Source organism: Halictus rubicundus, chromosome 1 (assembly GCF_050948215.1).
Source record: "Halictus rubicundus isolate RS-2024b chromosome 1, iyHalRubi1_principal, whole genome shotgun sequence".
Taxonomy (NCBI): domain Eukaryota; kingdom Metazoa; phylum Arthropoda; class Insecta; order Hymenoptera; family Halictidae; genus Halictus; species Halictus rubicundus.
The window spans coordinates 10,947,448-10,974,954 of record NC_135149.1 but is presented as its reverse complement, the minus strand read 5'-3'; the positions used below and the strand labels follow the sequence as shown (position 1 = coordinate 10,974,954).

General features: G+C 43.7%; 2 protein-coding genes and 1 long non-coding RNA gene across 5 annotated transcripts in view; 1 reads left to right on the top strand and 2 right to left on the bottom strand.

Moving 5' to 3' along the window:
* Positions 1–7,649, bottom strand: part of LOC143354071 (uncharacterized) — a 198,565-nt gene extending 190,916 nt beyond the window's left edge. The window contains exons 1-2 of one of the 2 annotated variants that reach the window (XR_013082273.1): positions 7,342–7,649; positions 5,988–6,499 (exon numbers count right to left, since the gene is read on the bottom strand). This is a non-coding gene — a long non-coding RNA (uncharacterized LOC143354071). Of the gene's footprint in view, positions 1–5,987; positions 6,500–6,656; positions 7,280–7,341 lie in introns of those variants that run through there. The other variant, XR_013082272.1, reaches the window with a different exon arrangement.
* LOC143354055 (zwei Ig domain protein zig-8) overlaps positions 1–27,507 on the top strand; it is a 219,827-nt gene that overhangs the window by 32,680 nt on the left and 159,640 nt on the right. The gene's annotated exons all lie outside the window — the stretch shown is intronic.
* LOC143354036 (uncharacterized) lies at positions 9,093–17,970 on the bottom strand. The gene is made up of 6 exons (XM_076787731.1): positions 17,814–17,970; positions 13,158–13,414; positions 12,183–12,452; positions 11,198–11,331; positions 10,904–11,069; positions 9,093–10,340 (listed from the first exon to the last, which is right to left on the bottom strand). Exons 1-6 carry the CDS (start codon positions 17,911–17,913, stop codon positions 9,939–9,941), a joined length of 1,329 nt encoding a protein of 442 aa, XP_076643846.1. The 5' UTR covers positions 17,914–17,970; the 3' UTR covers positions 9,093–9,938.

Below are 27,507 nucleotides of genomic sequence, written 5' to 3'. Positions count from 1 at the left end.
TTGTGATATGCATATTGTCAGTGGTCAAATGATAACAACTATACTGCGGATCTTTATGCAAAATAAAAATTTTCTACCTGAATTGCAACTGACCGGAGTGAAATAGATATTTATCTTCTCTCTTAATATGTTTAATAGGTTGAAAATATGTAACAGTATTTTAAAAATTTTCTAATGTTTTTACCGCTTTAAAATACTCCTACCCATTTTTGTCATAAATGCATAACCTCCTTAGTCTAACGATAACAATGCAGATCAGAAGTCCACAACTACGAGCGAGCATTGCCAAATTAAATAATCGTCGATGGTTTAAACGTACTGGTGAGCAAATATTGCCAGCGAAGTTCACGAAATCGTGTCAATGAAGGGATGGCCATCTCTCAGCCAGTCGATATACACTGCTACTAGTCTGCCCTTTGATCTCCACGACTTAGGTACCCGGCTTTGGGCACAGGATATTGGTAGGGAAGTGCTAGGACACGGTCCTGAGTCCTATCAAGTGATCTTGCGGAGACTCTCGATTGTCTTTCGAGTAGACAAAAAAAAAAGAAACAAATCCATCAAAGAAAATCTTAAGTACCTTTATGGACAATTGTTCTTTCTGTTTGATCTGGGTCCAGCCTTTGAAGATTTGAGAGGAATAACACGACGTGGCAAGGTAGTTTCTGAAGCTAGGATAGTATCCTAAGGCTCCTGTGTGAACTCTGGATCGAAATTTTAGGCAATAATCGTGATTTTAGTTGGATGAAAGGGACAAGTCGGCAGAAAGGGATGATCAGATACAGTCCTCGGTTCGTAGCTGCTGCGAACAGAGATTTACCGAAGATGGGGCCGCCTGTCCACCCCATCTAACCCATCTATCCATTTATTTACATCCACTATCTGCTCACCGTTATCTGACCTGGCCTTTGAAGACAAAGGAAGGGACAGCGTAAAGCTAGCAAGCACCGAGTGCCCGCGAAGGCGCTATAGCTGTTCCGTCTGAATTATCCAACGTCTAGAACCTTCTGATTCAGTATAACACGCAATCCTTGTAATTAGCTTCTCTTACAAACGACGGTAAACGGTTATAATGTTGGAGAATGCCCTTGCTCATAGCCAAAATGTTTCACAGTGCGACACAAGCTTCAGACGATTGTTATTTTCTGTAGAACACAATGGATTCCTTCATTCTACAGGAAACGAGTTTGTCTCGATCTGAATGTGTGCTGATAGCTCCACAGAATTAATATTCGCCCATAGATCCTCAGTCTTCTCACAAGTTATCCAATGAGGCAGCATCCAGTGGTACTGTTAGCGAGCATGGCAACGAATGGTAGCGATTAATCAATTTCCAGGGCGAGTTGTCGCGACGATACGCAACAGTAAGGGGTAAACGTGTCGTCGCCAGGACAAGCATTGAACAGCAGACACAGCGCACAATAGAAATACTTAGGTGTTCCTACGTGGAGCACAGGGTGTGCTCCGCCGGCTGGCGCATGCACACACGTGTACACGATGGTCTTCTCCTCCTATGTCTCTCTGTATATATGTATGTATATACGTGAGCATGCACGATCTTCATTACTATGCCGTCACCATTATTCCGTATCAGAGCATCGCCGGGCCGTGACGCAAAGTTTTAGACGTTGTCTGAGTAGTTTATGAATACCGCGACGCCGGGATGATTGTGGCCGCAGCGGATGACTGGGGTCGTCGAGATGCCGGTGAAAACGGCTGGGAGGCACCAGGCACAGGCGTTTATCAACCCTCTGTCCCTGACAACCGCGTACACCCGCGCCGACTGTATACAGAGACGCAACCCTCCCCTCAGCCATCGGGAATTCTGTCTCTCTCACCCCTGAAAGCAGCGGAAAGAGAAACAGAGAAGGGGTGATAGAAAAATCCATCTTCCCTTCTTCCTCTCTCAGGGGTGGGAGGAATCTCTCTTTCTCATATTTGCGGGAGTGAGAGAAATCTGTTTAGAATCTCTATAGAACATTAGTGACAACCACGTACTTTGTGATTACAGAGAATTCTCGATATATGTCAACAACACGGGTCTTGCCAGCGTCGTGTATCGTTCAGGAGACATACATAGGTGTTACGTTTACACTCTTCGGCAACCGAGGTCTCTCGCGGTAGTGGGGATAACTCCGCGACGATTATCGTCCAGGCCTTGACCACATATACAGAGAAATCAGTGTATAGTACTGCGGAAGAAATCCTGACCAGGGGCTAAATAGTCTGACCATTGCGCGCTGTTTCTACTTAGCTACCGTCGACTCTATATGCAGACACAATCCTCTCCTCAGCCATCGAGGAAGGGAGATCTTTCGCTCCTGAGTTGGGGAGAGAGAAAGAGATCTCTCTCAACCCTGAAAATAGGAAAAAGACTCTCACCCTTGAGAAGGGCAGAAAGAAAAATTTCTCTCATCCCTGAGAAGGGGCGAAAGAGATCTCTCTCAGCCCCTAAAATAAGAGAAAGAGAGATCGTCCTCACTCCTGCGAAGGAGAGAAAGAGAAATTTCTCTCATTCCTGAGAAGGGGCGAAAGAGAGATCTCTCTGTCACCCTGTCTCTCTGTCTCTCTGTCTCTCTCGCTGGCTTTCGCCGTCACCGTGTGGCGTTATAACTCAAACGAGAGGAACCCCTTTGACTGGTACTGGGATAGCAGATATTACTTTTATACACGTGATACCGCATCAGTTCCTCGAGACAAAGACGAGGGAATATATGAGGATGGGCCGGGCAAGTCGCACTCATTGGACGAGCACTGACGTGCTCGCTTCAATTTCGCTGGAATGGCAGTAATTTTCTACTTCCAACGTTCGTCTTCCTGCTCCGCATCCGATGCACCCTCTTGTTTCTCCTTTATGCCCCCTTCCCCCACCTTTTTCGATTAATTTCTCGAGTCACTAGGTCTCACGGGTGTTCGACGATGGTACCGCTGCTGGTGAAGCTGGTTCCGAGGTGGATGTACGATGAACTGCACAGGGGAATGAGGCTTTAACATTCTGCTCGGAGAGAAAGCTCGTCGCTTTGAAATTGAAGAGAGTTCGCGAAGAACTTGGGTTCTCTCTTTTTTTCGTCGAGAGGAGCCGAGATTGCAGGCGAATTCAGAAATAAGAAATAAATGAGACTCGATGAAATTTGCCAAACAGCTGCCCTGCTGTCTGGAGATTGTCGATCATGGCTGTCTAGCTGTCTGGCAATTCTAAGCATTGTATTGCGATCGAGCGAGCAAGGTTTCGAGCAGGTGTGTCTGGAAGTATAAAAATTGTGTATGCGATATTTCGATTGCATTTTAATTGAGTGCATTCGCGAAACGACTCTGGGAGGCGTAGAGAAAATGGTGACAATTCAGTCTCAATGTCCATTTCGGTAGAACTGCTTTTAAAATCAAATCAATGCGTAAAATTCGCAAAGTAGTCCAAACTACGGATAATTAAATAAAAAGCTAGACCTCTATCGAGTTAAACACAGTCCAGCAAATATAATATAAAAATTCTGCTCTCCGTCACGAAAGATATAAGACTTCGATTGACAGGTGGAGGTGTGCTTTTGCCTGAGAGCTACACAATGTGAACCAATAAGAGAAGAGAGAGAAGATAAGAGATAAGAGTTAGATAATTGTTAACACGATAAATCTGGGTTTTTGTTTCATGAAATAAATTCGCTTTTCTTTTTTTTTTTACCGAATTCTTGTGGCCGCTGTGTTGATAGACGCCGTTTTGCATTTAGGACGCGGTGATTTGTGCAGGGTATTAATGTCGCAGGAGGTGCTAAAATTTCCTGAGACCGGTTCTCGCGTTTTACGACGCTCGGCCGCGACGAGAGGGATGACTGATCGCGGGCCGAGGGTGTCATTTTATCTCGGGATAGCACGCCGGAAGACTTTGACTAACGATATTGCCGCAACAACTTATTTGTTATCGGAATTGCCTATTACTTACCGTATTGGACAATATGTCTGCCGTCTCGCCGCTATCGCCACTACCTGCGGAAGCACGAACTTCTCCCAAGGCTTCCGATCGATTATTGCGGACGATATTTGTCCCCGCGGGAGTGATTCAGCTCGCGTTACCAACGACCTGAAATTTCCTCGTCGCATCGTAGCGAGCTGGCGTGGTCTTAATCTCTCTCTCTCTCTCTCTCTCTCTCTCTCTCTATCTCTTTTTTCTCTCCTTGCTGCCCCGTTGTCCTCCTTCTCCGCGACGAATGAAAAAGAAACGGTACGGGTTTGCTTTCATTTCCTCAGCCATGAGGAAATTTTATGCCGTGGGACACTGTTGCACAACAAGATAATGGAAACGTCCCAGTGTTCCTTTTCTTTTCCTTTCTCCCACTCCTCTCGCCGGGAGTTGTGGCCTACCTTTTCTCGCGTAATTCAGAACGTAAGGTGATTCTGAGGAAGTGCGTCTTCTAAGGGACACGCGATGGAGATGAAATCGTGTAATTGAAAGCTCCGACACAACACCACGAGTCGGAGTGATTAAATGAAGGTTCTGCCGGGTTTGAGACGCCGTCTGTCAGTGAACAATCGTTTGTCGTTAGTTTGTGTTATTTTTAACGGCGTTCGTCTAACGTTCAAAAAGCGAGATACCGATAAGACGAGTTTAGACGCTTAAGTAGACAGAATAAAAGATTCATTTACCTGAATAGTACACAAGGCTCAATAATAACACCATGAGCATGCAGGAATCAGAGGTACATTACATTCATGGTTCATTTTTCTTGGGACAAATCAGCATCCAGAATTCAGTATCTGCATAATAATCCTTCATAATACAAAGCCATAATAAAATCGATTGAATTCGGTAGTCGACTCTTTAATTAATTACAGACACCGGAGAGATAAATCAGAATAAGAGTTCGCGAATATATTGAAATTTGTGTGATAAATTATGTCGAGCGCAAAGCCATTCACCGAAATCCCTTACAACAAAAGTAGCATGATCAGCTTGAAAACAACTGGACGCGGCTCGCTGATTAGATAAAACTGAAAGGAACCGGTCCGAGTAAGACGGTCTACACGCAAGATCGAATTGATAGGGGATTTATTTCAGTATATCGGGGGCAGGGGACGCAGGTGATTAATTTGATCGTTTGTTTCGCGTCACGTACACGCGCGCGTCCCCGCACGAGTGCGTGTCGATCGCACGCATAAATATGCGCATGGACAAACACCGGTTCGCTTTAATTGAAAGGCGAAATGCGTGTACCGGGCTCCCGAAGATATTAATTAGCTTTCAGAGTTAATCGCATCCTCCATGATGCCCGCGGCGTCCGCCAGCGTCTACACAATTTCACACGCCGCCATTCGGACTCCTGTGTACTCCGGGCTTCGATCTACCGATCATCTGATGGATAGATCCCCCCGTGTTTGATCATTTTCGCAGTTAGAACATAACGCGAACGCCTGCTACTAATTAATGCACGGCAGCCACTCGTAACGCGATAAAATTATGCGATCCTCGCCGCTAAACCGACGAATCATAAGCCTTATATTAGATGATTTCAACAGTTGCACAGCTCCCTATTAGTGGGCTGCTAATTTTATGCAAATACAAACTGCGCGGGACGGGTATGCAAAAATTGCGGATCAGAAAATTTTGATTCTTCAATTCATTTTCTTTTATGCTTCATGAGAAACCTTGTTAAACTTTTTAGCACCCGTCAAAATTCGAGTATCTCTAATTTACCTTTACTGAGATTGTAAAGATGCATCAATGAGGAATTATTGAACTTTGCCTCCTTGGGTATGCAGGGTATTTCACCTAACTTGGCTATTTTAAATATATCGCTTTTTTTGTATGATAGAAAAAATGTCAGGAGGAGAAAATATTTTGTTCGAAGGCGCCAATACAGTGATGGACCGAATTTTTTTCTCAAGGTCATTTTTTCGAGATTTCAAGGTCATCGTACTTTTTTTAATGAGACTGCATATTTTCACTACAACAGTCTTACAGCTTATAAAAAACGAATCCAACGATGCAATATGTTGACCTTCACGTGACCTTTAGCGAGGAAATTATGAAATGTTTGTCAGTAACTTCAGTACGCGTTCGGGGACGGTAAATTCATGTAAGTATATCGTATTTCACACGTTCATGTAAGCCGTATACGTTTGCATTTGGAAACTCAGATTAATACAGTGGTCTGACCATTGCCCGCCGTTTCTACTTAGCTTGAACAAGAGCGTTTTCGTACTAAAGTATTCCCTCTTCTAATCCCGGTGTAATTTCGTCGTGCACGGTCGATTCCCGCAGTCAAGAGCCGCTGATAGAATCATTCCCGAGAATCGTAACTTTGTTATGTCACCAACGCCATCGATTGATTACCTTGATTCAAACCGTGGCACATGTAGTCTCGTTAAACAATTCCAGAAGTCCTGATCGATATTGATTCGAAATAAGTGATATTTCTGCGCCCTACAATTGACCGTGATTTGTTCAAATGATCCTTTGAATCAAGCTCGTTACCGGCGCCGGTTGCAGTAAGTGTCACCGTGCATGTGTCTACGAACAAAATCAATGTATGGAATCCATTGACGTTCGACTCGAATGGCCGGGTTCGACGCGTGTCATTCCGGGCCACTCGATCGAGCTTAATTGCTTGTTAATTTCATGGGACATTTATAGAGAGGTAGAGAAAGAGGAAAGAGGACCTGGCTACCTGTAATAGATTCCGATAGTTGCAGCGGTATTTTCGGCGTTTCATGGTAATTAGAAGCATTCGATGTAATCATTCATTTCTTTAACCCCATTCCGATACCTTTATCGATTATGCATGTTGCCGGTCGCTACCGAAAAATATTTGCGTTCCCGCAAACAGCACTTTTTCATTTTCAATATTCTCTCCGGCGAGGTACTGGAATTTTACGCGACTGTTTACTACCGTTTGATCGCTGAGACAGAAAAATGTTTCCACACGAATGACGCGTGTGTGTGGTTCGGTTTGTTTCCTACGCGGAAATGATAATTGGATTTTATGCTTTCAACAAGAACGGATTAAATACAAGCTTGTGAAAACAAATTAGAACTAGTTATCTATATGATTATATTAGTTTCGAGTAGTTAAAATGATTAAAGGAGGAAACACATTGTTGTTTAGCTTCTGTTTCCAACAATTGACTGAATTTTTATTTTCTATATAGAGATTCATTAAAATAACGATAACTCGGTTATTTTAAGTGATTTTATACAGACTTTTCAAAATTTGTGAAAATTTGCTACAAACCCTCAAAATTGCCATTGTTTTCGCGGAAGGCCCCCGTGCGATGCTTCAACCGAAAACAGCTTTTCATTGGGCTATTCTCGTCGGATCGCAAACATTATTTAGAGGAAATTTACGTACTTACAGGATTCGTGGCGATCGATGAAATCCGCTGAAAAATAACGGCCGGTTCTCCGGTGGCCGCAAACGTGCGAAGCGCATACAGATATGTACTATATACCTATAGCGCACATATATTTTTTCTCGTCCGGCGTTCATGTTCATCTCGTCCACGGATTTGTTGTCGGTCGAGCGGCCGCACACCGCGTCGGCTCAGAGGTGTGCAATTAATCTATAAAATAGGTACGCGCTGTGCAACGCATGTTCAACAGCAATTTCATCTGCCACCTTCTCTTGCTTCCTATCACTCTCTCTTTCTCTCTCTCTCTCTCTCTCTCTCTCTCTCTCTCTCTCTCTCTCTCTCTGTAACTTCGTTTCTGCCGATCTTTTTCTCTGTCGGCCGCGAGAAACGGTCACGCCGCCGCCGCCGTCGGTCAGTACGAGGAAACGTGACGCTGTACATTTATCCAAAACACCGTGGGAGCAACGTTTCGTTTTGCATGAAAGTGCGCGGCGGGTCCGGTCTCTCTTAAATCTCCTGGCCAGGCAAAGATTTACGCGGCCCCGGGCCAATGACTGTTCCAATGACAGCATGAATAATTCGCGGGCAGAGTTGGTCGAACAGGGCACGTTGCAGCCAGGCCGAAAAAAGCCGCGGGGTTGATTAAACGGGCCGGCGAATTAAATCAGAGGGAAAATATTAGGTTCTCCCCCCCCCCCCGTCTCTCTCTCTCTCACCGGCATACGAAATGTTTCGGCCGGGTGTTGAATTTTGTTACGCGGGAACGATATTCAATTATTCATTCTGCTGCATTACGCCCGCCGAGAAAGAGGATTCTCGTTAAACGCGCCGTCGCGTAGAAATATTGCAACGCGACCGAACAGAGGGGCGCAGAAGAGTAGAGAGAGAGAGAGAGAGAGAGAGAGAGGGGGGGGGGGGAGAGACTGTTTCGAACAAGTTTTCACCGGCCATTGATTAAGCGGATTGAAAAACTATAACTGCAATTGCGGGAGAACGGAACTGGGTCAGCTGGTCTATAGATGGTTGATGTCCAGCATGCCATTCGACGAGAATTATGACCTTGAATGACCTTGGCGAACTCGCGTCGACAGCCTGGATGAACGAACTCGTCCTCCGACTGATTAATAATTAAATTGAAAATAACAAAGGGCGATAGAGATCGGGAAGATTGTTTATATTCATAATTCGGAAAATTAGGTGTGAGCTGTGAGTTGGAGGTTAGGTTTGTGCCTGTTCAGGTAGACAAATTTTAACGAATTACTATTAATTCATAATTATAGACTGCTATGGGCTCAAATTGCTGACAGATGATTCAAGAAAAATCTCATAGTTCAATAAGCAGAATGCTCTGTATGCTCCACCAATGGAAAGAATTTATGTCTCCACATTTTATAACAGAACAAATTTCCTCTTACGGAGCCGTCATAAAAATTCTTACGATATCGAGAAAATAGATGCTGAGAAAAGTTTCCGATTTCCAAAAGTTAGAATACTGTCATCTACATGCTCCATGATTAAAAAAATTTTGATTTCCCATAAACAGTAATTATTTCCAACGGCGAAAACTGATGTGCCATATCCTCACCGATAATAAAAAAGTATTCGCGGTTCCTGGTTTCGTAACGCAATAAATGTCCCGAATAAAATCGGCCGCCGTAAAAATTCGTATGATTCTAAAACCGTGATGCCTTACCTCGATGAAACGGTCAATATTGGCCGATGGGAGTTTCTCGGGTATCGAACGTCGCAGCGAGTATTGGTCCATCGCTTTTATTGCTTTTTTGGGGTATTAAACATGAAACAATTTTCGTGTGTTCGGAACGCGATTCGCACGGCCGTCGGTCAATCTTTATGGTAATGCCGGGGCGAACGGGGTCAAAGCAGGAACTCGTTACCCGGCTCGTCAATAACATCTGACAGACGGTCGCGGGGCGAGAATTAAAATTTTCCTCTGGTTACGATATTCTCGGCGCCGAACGGGAAGCATGTTCTGTACATTGTTAACGCCGTGCGCGATAATATATCAACGAGGGTCGCCGTGTAATCCTATCTAAAACTGTGTCGATTTGTACTATCATCATTGGCGGACTCCTTCAAAGAGCAAGCCGTTTCGTTCATTCGAGTAGAAACCGAATCGTCATTCACCAAAAATCTCCCCTTTTGCCAAATCGATTAACTCCGTAAAGTAAAATCCAGAGAAGATTGATACGATCATCTCTACAAGATAAAATCTCAAAATTTCTTCTAAATATAAAAATTTAAGCATCGATCATCTGCTCTCCTAGAAAATTGTGAAACGACTCGAAAGGTAGCTCATCGCTTCAGCTCGCGGCTGAATTGCTTCTCGTCTCCTCGGCTCGTTTCTAAATCCTCTCATCACAGTGAGCTCGGGAAATCACAAACTCCTAGCATCAAACATCGTTCTCAAACTTAAACAAATCGTCCAGCCGTACTCGAAATAGAACTAATCTTTACATAGCGAATCCCTGTGTATTATAGAATAATCGATGCGTCCAGCACCCGATTCGATTCCACAGCCTGCGGACGCGAGATGCGCGGTGATTTCAACGAGCATCGAATCAATCATCGAGAAACGTAATCTAGAGATCGAGCAGGCCCATATCGTCGAATTGGGGAATCCTCTTGGTCATCACCCTCCTGTAAGCCGCGCTTCTGTATCCAGGGTTGTCGTAGGTGCCATCTTTAGGCATTAGTTCGTCGATGTCCTTCGCCTCGGATTTGTCCAGCAGGAGGATGGGCAAAACGGTCATCGAGGAGATCAGCCCATAAATCCGTCTTTCCTTCATGCATCTCTGGATGTCGTCCATGGTGGGCGGTGGGGTCTTGCAGTTGAGTTGCTTCATGGTGCTCGTCAACGTGTGCAGGTATTCGACGATCAAGCCGTCCTTATGGTTTTCGTAGACCTCCTCGGACGGGCTGGTGTGCAGGAAGTATTGCAGATCGATCGCCGGCGTCGTGTAAACGCACACTTGGAAATCCACCTGGAACGTAAATCGAAGCTCGATCGATCGTCGCCGACACCGGAATTGAATTGTAAATGAAATCTGCGCGAGCGGAAGAAGCGGGATTCGTGTTTAGGAAGTCGTCGGGCGTGGAGGGTTTGCTTGCTTGCTTGCCGTTGCCTGTCGTTTCTCTCTCTCTCTCGATCTTTTCCTCGGGATTCGTCGTTTCCCGCTCTTTACTACTGCGCACCGACAGGTGCGGAATGTACCTAAACGCGATCGAATAGGATTTATTGCATTATTCATAGCGCGCGACGTTCCCGACTGTCGAAACGCTCTCTTTTTTTTTCGAGCGCCTCATTCTCTCTCGTCGCGTCTCGCCCGAATTGATATCAACGTTTCGCTTCGTGGCCGTGTTACAAGGGTCTGCAACCCTTTCGATACAACCGTGACTGTCGGCAGCGTGCTTTTCATAGTACAATCGCGAGGAAAGTGTTGCCCGACTCTGCGCATCCGTGCAGTATCAGCGCATGCGGCGTGTAAGCATCCGTGCGCTCTCCGAAAGAGAATAACTTTTTAAAAACTAGATCGAAGGCACTTACGAAAATGTGTTCAACAGGCTTCGAGTTCTCATCGTATTTGAACAACATGTTGTTCACCCAAAAGTCGCCGTGATTAATGACACAAAACTCGTCGCCTCGCCGTTTGACAGCGGAGATGCCAAGTTCATATATTCGATTAGTCAACGATCTCACTTTGTCCGCGTATCTGAGAATTTAGAAGATCCATATTAGTAGCTTGCTCATTCAAATATTGTCATTATATTGTTAGTGTTGTTTCTAATATTGCTATTATTGTCTTATTTAAAACACGCACGCACACACACTCAGACTCACCTCTTCCCAAGTTCAGGCCACTTTTCGATTTCAGTTGCCAACGCGGCGCATCCCAAGGTGAAAAAAGTGGTCAAGTCCTCCGGAAATTCCTCGTTAAATATACCTTTCCGGTATTTTGATTTCTGTTTCGGTTCCTGTAATTGTACATGTATTAGAAACAATTGTTGACGGCTTCTAGACTAAGATATAAAAAATGATAATTGACCGCTAGGAAACTTCCTGTGGCGAACATTCCCTGGGACACCTTAGCTTAACTCGAGAATTCCGTAACTCTGTGTCTAGGAGGTATTAGAATTTTCGGATTATCTTGGCTTAACTCGAGGATTAGGGCGATCGGCTCCTGGCCTTCGGAGGTTCGGGGACTTCGTGTAACTTGGACTCGAGTTGGACCAGGACTAAGATCTTGGCCAAAAATTTCGGGAACGATGAACGAGATATACTTTCTTTGTTAATATTTGATAAATCCTATTTCGTCGATCCTACAGACAAATCCTTGTACAGAAATTTTCCAAAAGTACTTGATTCTCGCCCTAATTTTTTACGCGGAAGTAACTGTCCAGTAATGAACCAGGTACAGTAAATTCTCGATATATGTCAACAACAGGGGTCTTGCCAGCGTTGTGTTTCGTCCAGGAGACATGCCCGGCCGTGTTATGTTTACACTCCTCGGCGTCCGAGGCCTCTCGAGCTTCGTATACCACTCACGGGGTATACCTCCCGGTAGTGGGGATAATTCCACGACGATTATCATCCAGACCTTGGCGACATATATAGAGAAATCACTGTAATTCCATTTTTAGCATCAAAACAAATTTAAGCTTGATATTATCTCATCGTTTGGGAGTAGTCTCGGAGATTCTACGATCTTATGTCACTTGTGAAAAATCCACGCTTTATTCGGATTTTCCTGATTCTGGGATGCTGGGCAAACTCGCGACCGAAGACTAGGCTTTAAGGGCCCAAGAATTGATCAATGGTGTTTCACCTTTTCGCACAAAGCGACCGAGGCGGCGTGAAACCTGGCCAATCCTCGAATTGCCAACAACGAGTGGTCCAAGTCAAGACCGGCCTGTCTGTCAGCCATGCGGAATCCGATAGTTGCCAGATCCTCCATTACCAAACACAGCGGTCGTTCCATTCGCACGTGGTAGATTTTGGCAGCAAGACGAACGCCAGGGCCCAGCATGTCCGACATCTTCTTCAGGGTGTCCGTCATCATGAGGATCTCAATGTCGAATATTTGCGATTTCTCGATCTACCGTCACACAAACACGTTGACGATTAAAGCCAAAAGGCTGACAAATGGCTCCCCAAATTGCAACCTAAATTCCTGTAATATTTCCCTGTGTTGATACATCGAATTCTACATTTCCAGGAAAATTCCAAGTACAAGTTAGGTACAGGTTCCAAGATAACCCAGCTTGCAGGAGATTCAGACGTCACTGATCACACCAAGTTACACTAACATTCTCACGCAGCAACCACACTTGGGAATTCATATTTGCCAGGCTATTTATAACGCCCGTGTTTAACGTATCACGTCACGTATTGGGAAACTATTCTCAACAGAATCAAACAGCTGCCGTTTGCTCCTAGACAAATTCCGTTTAAATGCATTGTTTAAGGAATCATGTGAAAATATTGTTATGGAATTTATTAATAGGTTTACTACCCAAATCCATGATTTTCAATTTCTAAATCAATAAAGATTGTCAAGGTGACCGACACATCTTCCATTTGTTCACAGTGATCATTCGAATGATTGATTTGAAAATTCGTGTGGTTTCACTACTAAGTGTAACACGCATTTCACCCGAAGGCTTCGTTGAAATTCGTTACGTTACATCGAAAACGACCGAATCAGTTTGAAGTCAGCAATTTATCATTTCCATAGAGGAGATAATGATCAATATTCAGCATTTAACAAGTTAATCGGCGAATAGAATAAACTTTAATTTACCAGATCCTTACGAGATCCCTCGATGATCGGCTCGATCTTGAAGATGAGCGACTTCTTCCCGTTGACCCTCTTATCGCCCTTCATGCGGGTGTACTCGATGGCTACCCTCATCATATCGCTGGTATAGTTGTCGCCCTTGCTGGTCGCCGGTTTCACAAATACATCGATCACCTGCAGCGTGCTGTCGTCCTCGGACAGACGCAGTATCCTCTCGGTGAAGTCGACGTTCAGCCATGACGGTGTCTCCAGGGCCATTTCTGAAATTGGAATTGGAATTGGAGAATTTCCCCGACAAATCATTGTTCTTCTCGGAGCGTCAGCCAACGCGGAAACGATTCTTTACGGTAACTTATTGTTCGCGGCGAGATTTATCACGCTTCTCTTCCCCTTTTTCCTCACGGTCTCTCCTTCTTCCTTTCGACTCCTTCGCTTTTCAACTCCTCTGTCTACCGTTCTCTATCCCCCGCCTACCCCATGGCCCTTTCCCTTGCTGCTGCTCCTTTCGATGCCATTAAGACTGCCCTACCGTCGAACCTAGACGTTCCCATTCAACCTCCTCGTGTTCAGACAGTGCTGTTTCAATTAGAAACCTAATGGATCACGGACCTGTCCCTCGTTCCGGCTAATCCTTTTTTCTGAATCGCGACCATTGGTCCAACGGACATGCTCTACTATCTACTCCGCAATATTTTAAGGCAATTTAGAGCGAGCCCCGAAGGAACCGATCACGTTCCTGGGAACAGGGAGCATACTTTAGTGCCGTGGAATTGGGACGTGCGAGTGTTCGCGACTGGAATAGATGCATACGCTCGCGAATAGGTTCCGAGTAACCAGAGAGGAAGTTGGCACTCGATTCCATTGTCAGGCAATGTGAACACACGCAAACAGCGTAACTGTTTGTTAATGTCGTAGTTAATTTTGCATTAATTTGTTCGAAAGACTCTGAATTCACATTAGTCGAGAACGAAACGAATTTTTGGGGCTACGGTAAAGTCTTGATCTAAGCCCAATCCTCGGGTTCGAGCTGTGACATAGATCGTGCAGGGCTACTAGTTTCTTGTGACCGCGTCGACCACGCCGAACGTAGAAAAGGACAGCGCATGTAAATACGCACCGCATGGCCGAAGGCGCACTACATACCGTCAATTAAATCACTAAATATAGTTCAAATTGCGGTAAATTCTCGATCTATGTCAATGATGCGAGTCTTGTCAGCGTCCTTTAGGAGACATGCCTGAGCCGTGTTATGTTTACACTTCTAGGCGTCCGAGGCCTCTCCAGCTTCGTGGCTCCTCACGGGGTACACCCCCCGGTAGTGGGGATAATTCCGCGACGTTTATCATCCAGGCTTTGGCGACATATATGGAGAAATCACTGTATATCGTGTTAGAGCGTCATTTTAATCAGAAAAATGCCACGAATAAGTTGGTGAAAGTCCCATAAAAAAAAGTAATGAAAAACAAAGAAGTTTTTAGTTGAATTAGTAGTGGTTCACATCGATATACCTGATCCGGTGTATCGGATTATGCGGTATGTTTACATTTTACACTGCTCGGCGACCAAGGCAGCGCCAGGTTCTCGGCCCCTCCCGGGGTATGCCCCCCAGTGAAGGGAATAGACGAACTGACTAAGATCGCGAAACTCTGTTCGGCTTAGATCAAGACTTTACTGTACTCGACGAATAGTTGATATTTGAATTGCGGTCATTTCGTTAAAAAATATAGTACCACAGTACGCTTGGACTCATTTTAAAACTTGAAGTCTCTACTTTTACAATCTGTCGTTAATTTTTGTCGGAAATATTTTTGTGTGATACAGGGGCGGGGAGGAACTTGAGACACGTTGGAGACGTTTTTCTCTCAAAAATGTTACAAGTCGAAACGTCTGTAAAAACATTGAAGAATGTTCGTCGCGACTGAATCCAGCGTAGATTTGAAGAATAAAATTTCTTCTTAACAACGACCTGCTAAAATTTGATGTAGCAGTTTGTTTTTTTGGCCGATTTTATAGGAAATGATAGAATAGATCGTTCGATTTTTTAAACTTATTAAGCTCATGAACAATGTGCTAGAAAAATTCGACTGCCCGCGATATGGGCAAAGTGGGGAATGGAGAATGGCTTCGGAATGGCTAAACAAACACATATTCGCATAACAGTCACGCTGCAATATTTGTTACCGAAACTTGTTATAAGGATACGGCTCGTATTTCACTTTTTAGAGAGCGATATTGTCCAATGATCAGCGCGACTTCGCGTCTGACCTATGTCAGATAACTGCGTAAAAATACGATTCGTATGTAGGACGATGTTCTAGATTCGCCGTAGCGGATTGTCAATCCTATTTTTCGAATTGATTCATGGAATCCGTTCAGATTCTCTCCGAATTTATTCCGAGAATGTTAATTAAACGGATGCCTGGGGGGGGGGGGGAGAGTTCGTGATTTGTGGGGACTCACGGAACAGCCAGGAATGGATTCAATTAATTTATTTCACGGCGCGTACGATTGAAGATTTGTGTTGTATTGATACTGCGTGCGTTATCGGCCTCTGAAAATGGCACGCGGATTGCTGACTGCGGATAGTTATGCATTTATAGCTTCTGCGATACCGATGCAACAAACATGACGCTCGTTAGAAAATTCTGATACAATTCAAGCTGATTCCCTGCACAAACTGTGTTAATATGAAGACGAGAAGTGTGAGAAAGTAAATGGTACGTATAGCGGTCAGTCTCTGTTAGGGCGCCGAGTGTTTAACCAATCACTGGTAATCGCCTCGACCTTCGTACAGTGAAACAGTCGTTTTAAATATCTAATCTGCCGTTAGGTAATATATCAGTCCTTGAAGCTATTTATCGTATTATGTGTCATTTTTACTCACAGTCGGTTTCGAGTCAATGAACCTCCGGCGATTACATCACGGATTTAACGAAGATGGCGTATCGGTGGCACGAGTGAAAGTCGGATATACTCCTGCCTGAACCACTTACATTTTTAATCAGATCACTATGACTTCAAATAATTCAAGGTCGAATATTCTAATGATTACAGTGGTTGATGAAATTATTAGAATACAAATTAACAAACTTACTCTAAAATGATCAAGTTTTATACGAATATCTAGATACAGAGAATTCTTCTTATTTTTATAAAGGATTGTACGGAGCATCAAAGTGAAAAATATGTGTTTGACGACATTGCAGACAACATCGTCCGTCACTCGGGCAGCAAATACATTTTTTTCTGCTAATTCCACCAGCCACGGCGGATCAATTACTCCCAGAAAATTCGATTCGCATGCCCGCGCGAACCACCCGAGGCTCGCCGAACGGTCTCTTATCGCACGCAAACATTCGAATGGAGAGATATATCGCGGAGCGCGATACGAGATCGGGGACAAATGATGTTCCGGCTCTAATTAGACGATCGAATCTGCTCCAGATACCCCGATGCTTTCAAACAATTTTTAGAATTATCACTAATTGCCGGCGCGAAAACCGCGATCCGAACGGAAACCCCCGTGAACGTCGAGGCTTAATGATTTGATAAATCGGCCCCGGGCGAGATTAATGATTCCGTTTATTTCGATGCGGACGGATCGGTGACGGGCCTGTGATGCATGGGCATTTTATGCGTGCGGAGAGCGTAATGTCGCCGGGCCGTAACGAGAGTGGGAAACGAGTTATCATCTTCAGCAGAAAGACGCGGCTCGTTCAGACTCGATCGAACACGGAGAGAACTTTCACTGGACCGTGTCTATTCTCGGACCTTCCCAGAATTCCTCTCTCTTACTGACGCAGAAGCGGAGCTGCTGACGCGTGACGTTATGGGAACTCTTTATTGAAAGAATTCGTCACCGAGGCTGTGCTCGTGAAGTCACTACAATGTCGAACCGTTTTCTGGTATGTGTCGCCATTGATAGAAACGCTCTGGCAATCTATGCAAAGTTCGTATGGAAAAAAGATCTCGTAGAACCACTAGGAATGTGCAGAACTGTTTTATGTTGTCATTGACAGAACTCGTCACTGCAACAGTCTATGGAGAATTCACAAAGAAATGTCGTAGAACCACTAGGGCCATGCAGAACTATTTTGTGTTGTCACTGACAGAGATCGTCACTGTGATAGTTTATGGAAAGTTCATACGGGAAAAGGCATGTCATAGAATCACAAGGACTGTGCAGAACTATTTTGTATGTTCTGTTGTTGTTGACAAAAATCGTCACTGTGACAGTCTACGGAAAGCTCACAGGAGAAAAGGCATGTCATAGAATCACCAGGACTGTGCAGAACTATTTTGTGTTTTGTGTCGTAACTGACAGAACTCGTCACTGTGAGAGTTTATTTCAAGTCCCCGAGCAAGCGGGATCTCGTAAAATCACCGGATCCCTGCAAAACCATTCTGTGTGTTATATCACCATAATTCGTCACGGTGGCAGAAAGTCCAAAAGAAAAAGGGGCCTCGTCGAATCACCAGGAAGATGCAGAACTGTTTTGCGTTCAATATCGTCAGAACTCGTCGCTGTGACAGTCAGCGTAGATTTCATGTTTTGTCTGGAGACCAATTGTTTCGCACTTTGTTCACTTTTTGTTTTTTTTTTGAGCACACGAATGAAAGAGTAGCACAAGAATGAGGAATTCGTCGGTCGCCACTGACCTGCCAGTCTATTTCGTAGATCGTCAACGTAATGGATCACTTCACTCCTCCTTCGTGGATCTGTGATACGGAGCCGTGCCACGTAGAATCGAAGTGTCATGTTCTACACGGACGCCGGGCATTATTTATACTCTAACGAGAATCCCCCAGACCGCGGACGTCATCTTATCGTCCGCACTCGCGACGGATAACAATCGGCACGAGTGCGGGAAATATCTCACCATTTTCTCGTTTGCATTAGTCGCACGCGCCTAGCACCATGATCGACTTTTTTTGAGCACGGTTTATTGCCCCCCCCCCCAACTGTGATCATCAGTTCCTCTACTTCCCGAAATTCTCTCAGGTTTGCCGAGAGAACTCCTTCAGACACCGCTCTGACGCTGACCGGTGAAGTCAAAGGGTTACAGTACTTTTAATGGCTGAAACGTAAGAGAATAACCCTTTTTTATGGATATTTACGCGTCCATTCCTTTTTACATATTTTTGAACCTACTTCTTTGGGGTTGATCTTCTTATTGGACCATATACAAATAGACAATGACTCGAATTAGCTACCAAAAGGCTAGACTTGCATTTTCAAATTTTGCGCCCACCACAAATGTGTCCAGATGAACATTCCACTTGCTACATCAAATTGGTTGCTTCCTGTTCACGAAAATACTAACATCTCGCTGTCTAAACGAAAAATGTGCCATGATACTAGTCGATTGATCGGTTAAGGGTTGACAAAAATTGATTTTCTTCGAACACAATCCGTAGATGTGTTTGACAATACCCGGGTGAACGGCTTGCGATCGTCGACCCAATTTTTGAATTGCGTCTTGTGAATTAACTCGCTCACATACTGATCCGACACAACCGAGGAAACAATACGCTGTAACCGCGAACGATCCGCGCATTACAATATTCTGATGACATACGCGCGCATCGTGCTCGCAGCTGGCGCATTGAAATTCAGTGCACTGAATTCCAACGTCATTTCGCAACACTCTTTTCACAAACAGAACTGCATACAAATCGCGGGTAAACTATCAGAGGGATCGCTGACAAGCCATGTCGGTAGCATAAATTATCGAAATGAATAGAGTATAGCATGCTCGAGATGCTGTTGCTCCTTCGGCGTCTCGACAACCCAATCCCGAAGCGATATCGTCGATTTCTGTGAACGTCGGAGATTGTTTAGGACAACTTACGCGCGTCAAGGTTGATCTCTTGAACTTGCTTCGTCTTGAATCGGTATCGTTACCGACCCAGTAGAAATAGCAACGCTATAACGAGACAATGATGCAAACTTTCTGTATCTTCGCTGGCGTACTATCTTCTCGGACCTAGTAGAAACGGTAATGCTATGGCAAGACAAAGGTACGAAACTCGGATCTAATCGAGAAACTTCAATGATGATTCGTGTTATTAAAATGAATATCGTTGATGGACTATTATGAGTTTCCACGTCGTCCTGCTGGGCTCAGATGGATGTACATCCATCCGAGCGCCAGGAATTCAATGAAGTCCTCGAAGACAAAGTTCGGGAACTCTTAATGCTGAAAAATTGCAGCGCGTCTTAAAGAAAATTTGAAGAAGAACTTCGAAGAAAGAGCCTTTCCCCGCCTCGTTATATCTGTATTAACAGTGACAGCTCGCTGACATTCTCTCTGAAAAAGTTGGAGCTGCCGCCAGACGGACGGTCGTAGAAATCACCGGGAAACTTATAATTATTACTCACGACAATGTCTGCAATCAAAGTAAACTTCGTTAAACTCCGTTAAAAATTCTATTAAATTTTCTAGCTGTAGCGTGAAACTCTCGTTAAACTTCGACAAACATTTTACTGCGCAAAAAGTTTTAGATGGCGAACTAGCGACGATGAAAATTCCGCAAGATCGTGGCTATTTATTTAATGATACAGAAACAAACGACTCATTACCTTATCCTGACCGAATTTTCAACTGTCACGAGACACGTCCGGACGTCAACTCGAACGGTCGCAATTTTCGGATTTAGGATTGAAAAAGTGACGAAAGACCCGCGCGAATGATCCGTCTTCATCACAGTACGTTCTAGTATGATTTATAGCAGAAGGGTTAACGGAGTTTGTTGAACGAGTTGAAGCGTCAACAACTCGTTTGTTTAATAAATCGACGTGTTGGATACCAGTCAGCTGATTGGTAGGTCACACGTACGTACGCGTACAGATAAAAAGGAGAGGGGCAACGACCTCGACTGAGGCCTTTTCCTTGGGCATTCTGATAACCCTAACCGCGGACGCTGCACTCTTTGTGACAGTGCGCGGAATTGCGTGTGGCCTACTGTTCGATTAGCGAAAGCGATAATTTTCAACTGTCGGTATCTCGAAAACGAATCCTCGACTTGATGAATGGCACGCTTCTCCACCGAAGAGACTAATGTAAGCTCTGTAAAACAATAATCGTGTGAAGCAATCGTTTGTCACAACGAACAGTCTCTGGCAGCACGCCTCTTCGACTGTTTTTTCTCAGAAAGCGTGTCAATTGTACGTAGTAACCTACGCGACAAGCTTGACTAAAAGTTCAGCAGAAATGTGCAATTTGAATTTTCGTACGTTTCACTCGCAATAAGCAAACCTGTCATTTTCCGAGTGTTTTTCTCGTAATGCATTTTAACTACCCGTAGCAGCGGGTGTTTACAAACGTGCACGTGGCACTTGTCAGTCAAGGCGAATGAAAGAAACGTCTTAAACATGGAACACAGCGACCGCAAAGGTGCAATTCGGATTTACGATTGGCCAGGTCACAACGAACATCTTCGGGGCCGTCGTAACCAGGCGTTCGCCGCAAATTCAAGCAATCACGAAGAACGTCGTGTCACTTCGCTAACGTTAATCATCGACACGCCAGTGATTAACGTTGACCACCGGGAGCTGGCTGTGTATCAGTACGCTCTCGCGAACTTGAAGCGTTTATGTAACCAACGGACACACATACTCTTCCGCCGACGAAGGAACTCAATTGAAGTTATTATGAAATTCCCCTCCGAACTGTCCCTACCACCTCCTTAATCGCCTCGACGTAACCGTGCAATCAACAGAAGTTTCATGGTGCATGTGCTAGTCACTGTCCACTATCATCGTCGTATCCGAGGCGTTCCCCGCGGTTTCGTAACCATAAATGCTCGCGGATAACTACGAAGGCCGCAGGCGCTTATGCCTGCCTCACCTCTCAAGGAAGTCAGAACCCTGTAACCGGAACACGGCAAACCTGTTTTCACCTTCGATGAACCGACGGTAATCGATTGGCGGAATTAACGATCGAAACCGTGGCCAAAAGAATGATGAGGCCTCCACGAATGGCTTCTTGTTCGTTCATTCGTGTCATTTCTGCACGCTCGTCTATAGTTGGGAGCGTGGATCTTATAGACGAGCATTCATTATGTCGTAATTCAACAGAGGATCTGTATACGGAATGAAAGATTATATTGATTGAAAGGCATAGGCTCTTTAGTGGGTTTCTCAAGTTCTAGGAAATTTGTTGATATTTTTATATTCCCTTAATCTATTCACTGTTTCAAATTGCTTCTACCAGTTTATGGTATTAGTGGGTAAAAGTCGCTGTCCACTTATGACTGGGTTGGTAAAATGCATGACTGTGAAGACATCCCAAGAAATCTAGAACATTTTCACATTGGTTTCCGACTTATTAAGATTGTCGAAAAAGAAAATAAATTTTTCGTACATGCCCGTTGCTGACAATTTACTCTGGTAGTTTATATTTCGCATAAAGATGAACTACAATATTATGAAGACATTAGAAAATGTTCGTAAGTTTCTTGCACCGTTTTCGACTTGTTGAGGTTGTTAAAAGATAAAATACATTTTTATTGAACTTCTCTTTCCAACGATCAATTTCCGAAAAATTTCATTTTGCACTAAGACCTTGCGATGATATCTTGCTCGGTTGATTGCGCGATTTCATAGCAATTTTTCACACACCGGTATCTTCAGGTGCTTCAGATTACCTGTAAAAAGGCGTGTTTATTCCAACTACATTTATCTTGATAACGAGAGTCCTAAGTGTAAATTATTGCACAACTTTCTCGACAATTTTGACACTATTGCTTTACGATAAAATACCGGGAGATTAAGTGATGCCTTATGATTTGCATGCGCAACCTGTCGTAACAATGTGTTTCATGCGCGCAATACTTTGTTATGCAATTGTTGCGGTGTCACCGACGGTCGTTGCGAACAGATAAAAGTTTATGATTTTCGGAACGGTGAACGACGACATACAGCCAGTGGAATTAATATTCGGGCACTCTTAAAACGACGAAAACTTTTTTAATATCGGACCATACGACTTGGATTTTTTGAGCAGTTAGAACAGTTCGTTTACGACATGACGTGAAAAAAAAATTTAGAAAATTGCAATTGGTCCGAATTGCAGAGAAAATACTAAAAGTTGTGTAAAATTTCATAAAAATCGGTTAATGCAGAAAAAACGGCAGCACGTTTGTAGCTCATTGCAACGTTGACTGATTTTAATGAAAATTTCAGAATATTGACACCTAATCTAATAAACTAATTGTTCTAATTTCTAAAAAAAAAATGCAAGCCACATGGTTCAATGTTTAAAAAGTTATCCAGTGACTGTACTGGGAAGAGTGATAATTGGTTGAAATTGTACACCGTGTAGCCATCTGTGACCTCTAATAATGCCATAATTGAGAAAACACTCTGCAAAGAATGTCAGGGTCACGCTGAACTGGTGTAGTAGATTAGGTCAGCGATGGTCAGTTGAATTCATACGTTCTGTTGATTCTTGCACGTGTCACGTATCATAAAGCGTCAGGACTGAATTCATAAATACTAATTGAATCATTATGTATGAATGTGTTCTCATCGTTATTCGAGTCTTCTCAGAATTACGAAATGATCTCTTGGGTCTATCAAGGAAAATCTGTTTTCGTGAAATTCTTACTGCTATTTCGAAACCGTGGGGGAAGGCTATTGAAAGAGTAACTTCGCTCCGATTCTGGAAACCCTTTTCCAGATCAATTCGCCAGACTCCTTTCAAAAACGCTGGAAAATTCGCCAGCATCGAGGAGTGTTCTCAAACTTCGCTCGAATTTCCTGTTTCTCGCGCGGCTGAATCAAACGGGTTCAAGAAAGGGAATATGGCTGGTCGTTCACGTCCATTTAAATCGACCCCAAGGAAACGCCAATGTGAGCAGTCCCTTCCGATTGGCCGAACACTTGGCAGCCTTGATTAAAATTACATCAAAGAGTGGGGAGACAACAAGAGGCGACACTCCGGGCGGTACCTTTGCTGTCGGTCGTTCGACTGTCCCTTTATATTGGTTGTATAGGCACGCGGGAAGTTTAAATCCACTTAATATTTTTATTTCTTGGCAATGTCCTCATTTTTGGCTTTCAAAGTATCTACAGTAATTTTACAAAAAATGAAAACTGTAGAAAATATATTTTAACAATATCCATTATTGGTATATTACAAAAATGTGTATGCCAGATAAATTACAAACGAATACGTCACGAGTAAATTATTGTAGCTTACATTGAAAACATATTACAAACAATATAGTTTATTTTTTCAGCCTCTGGGTCAAGGGAATCGGTTTACAATAATTTTTCACAAACGTAACACATTCATGTCCTTCCACACACATCCCCTCATTCCCTTAAAGCCCGTTAATATTATAAAATATTTATTGCGCAGTTCAACGAGCATTCTCGAAGTTTACCGAATGGACCTTTAAAGTGGTTGGATTATCTCGTTTCTCCGTAAAAGTAGTTTCTCTCTCAGAGTATCAGAAATGTATTAGATATAATACAAGCGAATTCTTTCATATTAATTTCGTACAACAAACGTAGCCATTCGAAAAATAATATTGCACTAGTTTTTTACAATTTTAATGCGTCGCAATAACTCTTTAAAGAATGTTGCAAAAGCGTACTGCATGCATCACGCGTTTAATCTTATAAAAAACTGTGACTCAAACCACACAAATAATGTATGCAGCCTGTGCTACAGAAGCTGCGTTTTATGAACATTGTTACGTAACGCAGCTGTATCTAATTACAAATTGTTTACACACTATAACGTCCTTTAAACCGGTCACGGATCGAATCGATTATCTTTCGAATCATTCTGCATTTTACTGCAAAAACATTCGATCGAGGATTAAGCTTTTTGCGTTTACAATGAATATTCTTTTCTGGAGTTAGTCGATTTGGCAAACGAATAATTCGTTAAAAAGATAGGCGCTTGAAATCGGTCAAGAATGTCCGAAAATTTTCCAACGAATTTATCAATAACAGCGACGAACGTATTTGGTGATTGAGCTCTTGCAATTAATTCGGGATACAATTTTGATTGGGCTCTACAATTGGGGGGAATTAATCTGTACGTCTAGTGTTTGCATTTGTTGAATTTCGGTGAGTCTATCCGACGATCGTGACTTGTTTTATTAAAAAATCCTCGTTCCCGGATTAAAAACAAGCGATAGATCGAGTTGCTTAAAGATTCAGTAATTTATGATTGTACACTAACATCGTAAAGAATACATGTTTGTAGACAATACTAATCTTCCTCGAATTTCAGTCAGATGATTCAGCAATTTTGGTTTCATGGAAAAATATTTGCGTCTCAATGCCAGACATCTCAACAAAAAGAAAAAATGAATAAAAACAAACGAGATATCGAAAAGCTTAAATATTCGTTAATTTTATTTGCATTAACGCTGACATTGTTGACAGCGCGTGGCAGCGCTGACGTTTTTCCTGCTACCTTCCGCGTCTCCTCGAGATTGTTTGATTGACATTATCGTTGTTTGCAATGAAGCAATTCTGTTCGTCGGACGCGGATCTTTTCACACCAGCCAGCATCCTAGCGATAGTAAGCGAGATCGGGTCACGTGCCTCGAACAAACGTCACCGCATGTACGCTATGACCGGCATTATGTAATGGTTCATCGTGGGACGTCACACTCGATCGTTTCGGCCTTGAGCTTGCACCCGTTACACGCGTACAAGTCTTTTCATCCGTCTCATTGCCGATGATTTATTAGAACGTGAAAATAGAAATTGGAACAATCTTCGCGGCGAAGGTCATGCTCCTTGGAACGAGTTGTTAGCGATCAAACGTCGTTGCAAGATCTGCCCATTGGGAGACGGAATGTTAATTGAGACTCGTTCGCGGCCGACGCGGCGTTCCCACGCGAAAGGATTTTTAATCAGAAAGATGCTTCTCCGGGTGTCGGAATGACAAGTGGGACTGTGAAACAATGAAATTAAGGGTAGATCGAAAGGTCAGTAGTCTTGACCAGACCTCGTTAAACTCTAAATTAACCCTTCTATTGTGAATTCATTCGAAAATCTATTTATAGTAAAAATGGGTCGGTGCAAATTAAAGCAGGACGCAGGTTAAAAGAATTTAATACTTCCTGTGTATAAGCTCGAGCTTATTCAAATGATTAAAGACGCAATAAAAATTCTATCTACTCTCGTCGTAAACATAAAATAGAAATGGTTCGGATTGATGTAGACGTTTCTAGGAATTTTACAAATCTGCACGTGTCATAAATGCACAAAGACCATTATGCAAGAGATTATTTTCAAGAAAGATTGAAAGCAGATGTTTGCTTCTGGATCAAGTTGTCTTAATCAATGCACGATTCTAGATTCTCCCGATACTTTTCCACTTTCGTGTTTCTCTCGGTCTGTTACAAAATTAAATCCGCGCTCTATCTGTCACATGCTTAGTTCAACCTCACTCCAGATAGTCTTATCAGAGTCCAAACTTGCATCCAAGTCCAGAGCCTTATCAATAAACGATTACACGATACCGATAAAATTCACTAAAAAAAAAAAAAAGAAGTACTTCGTGTATTTTTATCTGTCACGCGGTGGAATTTCTTTTCCTGTAGTCTACCGGCTTTTGTATTGATCAAACGAAAGTATCCTCGGGGCCCCGGCCGGAAGCGAGTCGTTTAATTTTATTAATTGGCCCCCGATAATCAGTGATTCCGGCTATTCAATCGGCGGCTCGTGGATTTTATCGTGTGGCCCCGGTCCAAATTGTTGTATTAGCAGGAGGAATGTCGCGATTTACACTGGCACGTTTTGATACGCGTCCCGCTGAATTATCGCGTCGTATCGCGCAATGAAAAATTATACTGCCGTACCACCGGGTAAATTTACAATCGCCTCGGTTTATCGGCACACGGCCGTATGCCCCTTCGGCTGACGCTTTAAACTCGCGCTCGATATACGATGCAATTTCGAAAACGCACCGTGGTGGTAGGGGGCGAGGGTGGGGAGAGTGGAACTTTATAGTAACGTATAGGGGGATAATCGATTCCCAAACAGCTCGCCGATCGTCGTTCCACTACGAACATCGAATAAGACGATAGCTTCGAGAAGATTAGAATTCTGGGCTGCTGTTGACCAAAGGCATTCGATCGACTCACGTTGAAACGCGACGAAAAATCCGAGACTCCATTGTTGGATTCTGTTATCTCGACGATTCCAGTCGGAAGTACAACACGGAAAAGTCGGCCACTCTGTCCGAGCATAACAAAGTATAGCGCGATTTAAAGTGTCCTAAATAAACATCGAGAGGTATTCGTCGGCGGCGCTGCTATCATTTTATCGACTTACAGTATTTGCACATTTTCAGCAAACTTCCATCCCGATTGTGCACACTTTTATTTCGTGGTTTTGTATTTTCGCTTAACAAGTTGATCGCCCGCATAGCCACCACAAATATTGGGTGAAATCAGAGCAGTTTATTTGATACACTGATAAAGGTTAAGCAATATCGGCGTCTATTTCATTAACACCACCACGCGTGCACACTCAGTCGTCTATATAGTGGTATAAAGATCCTACGGCCATCCTGACAAACTAATAGTTCCCGATTAGTCTATTCAAAGATCTATTCGGTGCTCCAATTACTCAGAGCGTTAACTAGTATACAATTCATTAAACACTCTATTCAGTCTATCAAAGTCTATGCAGAGATACATTAAATATGACAATTCCTCAGCACTTTAACTCTGGGGATTGCTGCGAATTCTAGGCCTATGCCGGAGTCATGTCTGACCCACGCCGATATTTCACTACAGTTTTCATTCGATATAAGACGGCGGCTCGGGACCGGCTTTCGTCGTATTTCGAATGAAGGAGAAGATGAGGGGATAGCGATTTTCTTATTTCGGAATAAGAAGCGTTGTCTTATATCGGAGTAAAATTGTACATATTGACGGTCGCTCGAGCTTATCCCCACCGCCACGGGTCATGGATGACTCCGGCATAGCATACTCTAAAATTCTCTGACTCGTCTCCCAGTCAGAAGAATTTAATAAAGCCAAGAAAAAAGAACGCAGGTGCAGTTCCATTTAACGGAGTCTCTCAGGTTCAGAAAGGGACCCGGGATCTCCCTGGTCCTATAATTAGCTAGAAGGGGCTCGCATCCTCGCGGAGATAGCTCGGGGAACGAAGATCCAGGATCCCGTTAGCGGGGATAAAAACGAACTGTTCCCGAAAGAACCGTTTGCAGAGAATATGGTAGCAGAGACAGGTAAGCTAGCAGCGTTACGAGGGACATTGGAGGCTCGCGTTTCCATCGGCCATTAATTCTCGTTCGTTGGACCTGTAACGGAAGAATGGGGGGGTGGGGGGGGGGCTTCTTCTGTTTGCGGC

Coding starts and splice junctions, on each gene's coding strand:
- LOC143354036 (XM_076787731.1), bottom strand. CDS start 17,913: ATGACACTTCGATTCTACGTGGCACGGCTCCGTATCACAGATCCACGA. Junction 13,415..17,813: donor TCTACGAAATAGACTGGCAG/GTCAGTGGCGAC, acceptor TTCCAATTTCAG/AAATGGCCCTGGAGACACCG. Junction 11,332..12,182: donor CGGTCGCTTTGTGCGAAAAG/GTGAAACACCAT, acceptor GTACAATTACAG/GAACCGAAACAGAAATCAAA.